Source organism: Odocoileus virginianus, chromosome 34, assembly GCF_023699985.2.
Source record: "Odocoileus virginianus isolate 20LAN1187 ecotype Illinois chromosome 34, Ovbor_1.2, whole genome shotgun sequence".
NCBI classification, from domain to species: domain Eukaryota; kingdom Metazoa; phylum Chordata; class Mammalia; order Artiodactyla; family Cervidae; genus Odocoileus; species Odocoileus virginianus.
Window position 1 is genome coordinate 20,486,007 of NC_069707.1, and position 5,054 is coordinate 20,491,060.

A 5,054-nucleotide genomic window follows, 5' to 3' on the forward strand; every position below is an offset into this window, starting at 1 on the left:
TTGCAATACATACATTGACAAAGGACTTATATCCAGAATTGATAAAGAAATTTTACAATGTAATTATAAGCCAACCTAATAAAAATGAGGAAAATATTTTAGCAAACTAACGATGTTATTAAACACATGACTCATAAGCACATAAATGACTTATAAGGACATGAAAATGCTCTCAAATAACTTAAAAATAACTAATAAGCACATGAAAATATGCTCAACATCATTAGCCATCAGGAAAATGAGATTTTTAAACAAGAGACAAGGCCCAGCCTGGCCGTGGGCCCCAGGCCTCTCTGCCTGGGACTCTGCGCCTGCGCCCGCCCAGCGGCTGCCTGCTCTCCCAGCGCGGCCGCGGTCCAGGCTGCAGCACGCCGCCTGGGTGTCTGGGCGATCCATGGGCTGCAGCGAGGGCCGCGATGACAGATTACGGCGAGGAGCAGCGCAACGAGCTGGAGGCTCTGGAGTCCATCTACCCTGACTCCTTCACAGTATTATCAGAAAATCCACCCAGCTTCACCATTACCGTGACATCTGAGGCTGGAGAAAATGATGAAACTGTCCAGACAACCCTCAAGTTTACATACAGTGAAAAATACCCAGATGAAGCTCCCCTTTATGAAATATTCGCCCAGTTAAATCTAGAAGATAATGATGTAGCAGACATTTTAAAATTATTAGCATTACAGGCAGAAGAAAACCTTGGTATGGTGATGATCTTCACCTTAGTGACAGCTGTGCAAGAGAAATTAAATGAAATAGTAGATCAAATAAAAACTAGAAGAGAAGAAGAAAAGAAACAAAAAGAAAGAGAAGCGGAAGAAGCCGAGAAGCAATTATTCCATGGTACTCCTGTTACAATTGAGAATTTCTTAAATTGGAAGGCCAAGTTTGATGCAGAACTCTTGGAAATTAAAAAGAAACGGATGAAGGAAGAAGAGCAAGCAGGAAAAAATAAATTAAGTGGGAGACAACTATTTGAAACAGATCATAATCTTGACACATCTGATATCCAGTTCTTGGAAGATGCTGGAAACAATGTGGAGGTAGACGAGTCTTTGTTCCAGGAAATGGATGACTTGGAGCTGGAGGACGATGAAGATGATCCAGACTACAATCCTGCTGACCGGGAGAGTGACTTGACCGACTGATGGACTATTCCCGTCTGCAGAGAGGCTTGACTGCCACAGCATCTGTGGCTATGCTGAGAGGGTGTTGATTTTCCTTTCTTTTTTCTAAGAAAAAAATAATTTTCAGGAGAATATTCTTCTGATGGCTTTCATCATTGAACTTAATAAATTGATCTTAAAAATTTCAAATATTAAAAAAATAATAATAATAAATAAACTAGAGACACCACTAGAAACTCACAAAATTAAAAAGACAAGGGAAATTCTTGGCAGTCCAGTCATTAATACTCCATGCTCCCAATGCAGGGGGCACAGTTCAATCCCTAATCAGGGAATTAAAATCTCTGCATTCCACAGGGACATCCTAAAAAAAAGACTATCAATACCAAGTGTTGGAGTATCACTAAGGATATAGAACAATTGCAACTCTCATTTCACTGCTGGTAAGGGTGTAAAATGGTACAATTATTTTGGAAAATAGTTTTGCAGTTTCTTACAAAGATAACTTATTCTTAAAATACAAGCCACTAATTCCACTCTTAAGTATTAACACAAGAAAAAAGAAAAAAAAGATTTGTATGTAACATCTCGATTTAAAATTGCCTCTAACTGGAAACAACCCCAATATTTATTAACATGTAAATGTGCAAGATAATGGTAGCAATATACATCCATATAATGTAATATTACTCCCTAATAAAAAGCAATAACCTAAAAAAAAAAAAAAGCAATAACCTTTCATTACCTAGACTATCATGCATGAATCACACACATACACACACACACACAATGCTGAGCGAAAGAATATAGGCACAAAACTACACACTGTTTAATTCTATTTATATGAAGTTCTAAAACAGGCAAAACTATAACTCTTTCTGTAAAACTATACAGAGAGAAGATTAGTTTACTGGGTGCTGAGATTAATTATAAAGGGCAGGAAGAAATTTGGGAGATGATGGAAAGATTTACTTTCATGAAGTTTACAAGGATCTACACATTTGTTGAAACTCACTAAATTCTTCTCTTACAATTGTGTATTTTATCTTATGTAAAATTGTTTTAAAAAATAAGAAAAGCAAAGGACATATATATTTAACACTACTTACGGAGTTAGGGCCCCCAAAAATGAGTGAGAATTTAACAACTGCAGGGGATATTTTCCATGCTGTCTTTGCCATTTCAGAAAAACCAGGGCATATTTCTTCCTGGCAGACAATCTGGAGCAAGAGGGAGGAAGCCATTCCTTGTCATAAAACTTTACATCATCTGATTTCCAATTACCTCATCAATTAGAGAGGAACTTTTAGGAAACCCTCAAGAGCAGAGATCAAAATCAAATCCAAGAGAAACTTTTAATTTATCATGAAAGAAAAATCTCAGAAAATCAACTTGGCTGTGAACAAAAAAGAGTGCACAGGGCCCACATCATACTTTTAATAATCAGACACATTAGAAGTATCTTTTCTGAACATTACAAATCAAAGGTGAGGGCTGTGGCATTTCAGAAAGAAAACTCTAAATCACCTGTGGATAAGAGACTCTTACAACAATCTTTGGCCTTTACCCATCCTCAGAAATCTCAACTACTGAACCTCAACGGGCTTACAGGACAACACCGAGTCAACAGAAACGTAACTGTCAGGATAAAAACAGAATTCCTCCCTTGTGCTGCTTCTTGCAGGAGGTGAGGAATTTCTCTCGCCAGAGAAATTAGAAATTATTCTATCTCCAGTTGACAAATCAGTTGATTTAACAGACTTAAAGCCGATGTACCTGTTTACTTAAGAGTATGATTTCAGGGTCTGATGAAAGTCTTGAGGATTCTAAGCAGAGATGCCAATTATCTTGAAACCAGAGGGAAGAGGGCAGGACACAGCCTATAAAACAATGACAGAGCCATAGGATGTGATGAAAACCAGTTAGAGCCAAATAGGCTCAAGATGCCACACAAGTCAAATTTCACCAAACCTTGAGCCTCACCACACGCTCTCACTTTTTATTATACATCAGCAAGCTAAGTGGCACACCCACCAGCACTAATAACAGTTCCAAGGCCGACCGTTGAAGACCAGAGAGTGGACGGTGGCCCAATTCCTGGAAAGCCCTGCTCTCTGTTCCTACATAGTTGGAATAATCCTCTCACTCACGAATCTATGCCATGTCAGTCCATCAAAAACTAACACACCATATTTTGGGGTCTCTCGCCCTCTGAGATGGCTGAGACTCCATCTATGAAGTGTTCAGTTCACTTCAGTCACTCAGGCGTGTCCGACTCTTTGTGACGCCATGAATCGCAGCAGGCCAGGCCTCCCTGTCCATCACCAACTCCCAGAGTTTACTCAAATTAATGTTCATCGAGTCGGTGAGGCCATCCAGCAATTTCATCCTCTGTCGTCCCCTTCTCCTCCTGCCCCCAATCCCTCCCAGCATCAGGGTCTTTTTCCAATGAGTCAACTCTTCACATGAGGTGGCCAAAGTATTTGAGTTTCAGCCTCAGCATCAGTCCTTCCAATGAACACCCAGGACTGGTCTCCTTTAGGATGGACTGGTTGGATCTCCTTGCAGCCCAAAGGACTCTCAAGAGTCTTCTCCAACACCACAGTTCAAAAGCATCAATTCTTTGGCACTCAGCTTTCTTTATAGTCCAACTCTCACATCCATACATGACTACTGGAAAAACCATAGCCTTGACTAGATGGACCTTTGTTGGCAAAGTAATGTCTCTGCTTTTTAATATGTTGTCTAGGTTGGTTATAACTTTCCTTCCAAGGAGTAAGCGTCTTTTAATTTCATGGCTGCAATCACCATCTGCAGTGCTTTTGGAGCCCCCCAAAAATAAAGTCTGACTGTTTCCACTGTTTCCCCATCTATTTCCCATGAAGTGATGGGACCAGATGCCATGATCTTAGTTTTCTGAATGTTGAGCTTTAAGTCAACTTTTTCACTCTCCTCCTTCACTTTCATCAAGAGGCTTTTTAGTTCCTCTTCACTTTCTGCCATTAGGGTGGTGTCATCTACATATCTGAGGTTATTGATGCTTCCGGCAATCTTGATTCCAGCTTGTGCTTCATCCAGCCCAGCATTTCTCATCATGTACTCTGCATATAAGGTAAATAAGCAGGGTGACAATATACAGCCTTGACGTACTCCTTTTCCTATTTGGAACCAGTCCGTTGCCCCATGTCCAGTTCTAACTGTTGCTTCCTGACCTACATATAGGTTTCTCAAAAGGCAGAGGTGGTCTGGTATTCTCATCTCTTTCAGAATTTCCCACAGTTTATTGTGATCCACACAGTCAAAGGCTTTGGCAGTCAATAAAACAGAAATAGATGTTTTTCTGGAACTCTCTTAATTTTTTGATGATCCAGCAGATGTTGGCAATTTGATCTCTGGTTCCTCTGCCTTTTCTAAAACCAGCTTGAACATCTGGAATTTCACGGTTCATGTATTGCTGAAGCCTGGCTTGGAGAATTTTGAGCATTACTTTACTAGCATGTGAGATGAGAGCAACTGTGCAGTAGTTCGTGCATTCTTTGACTTTGACTTTCTTTGGGATTGGAATGAAAACTAATCTTTTCCAGTCCTGTGGCCACTGCTGAGTTTTCCAAATTTGCTGGCATATTGAGTGCAGCACTTTCACAGCATCATCTTTCAGGATTTGAAATAGCTCAACTGGAATTCCATCACCTCCACTAGCTTTGTTCATAGTGATTCTTTCTAAGGCCCACTTGACTTCACATTCCAGGATGTGTTTCTCTCTAAATAAATCTACTTCTTACCTATCACTTTGTCTCTTACTGAATTCTTTCCACACTGAGACACAAAGAACCTGAGCCTCAGTAGGTCCAGATGCCAGGTGAGTGATTAAAATTAAAAGGTCATGGGGTCAAGTCCCAATCTAGATTTAGGTTCAGTTCAAGTCCC

General features: G+C 40.1%; 1 protein-coding gene across 1 annotated transcript; it reads left to right on the forward strand.

The window, feature by feature from the left end:
• Nucleotides 1-314: 314 nt before the first annotated feature.
• On the forward strand, nucleotides 315-1,316 carry LOC110138305 (RWD domain-containing protein 1). The gene has a single exon (XM_070461654.1). It carries the CDS (start codon nucleotides 417-419, stop codon nucleotides 1,146-1,148), a length of 732 nt encoding a protein of 243 aa, XP_070317755.1. The 5' UTR covers nucleotides 315-416; the 3' UTR covers nucleotides 1,149-1,316.
• Nucleotides 1,317-5,054: the final 3,738 nt, after the last annotated feature.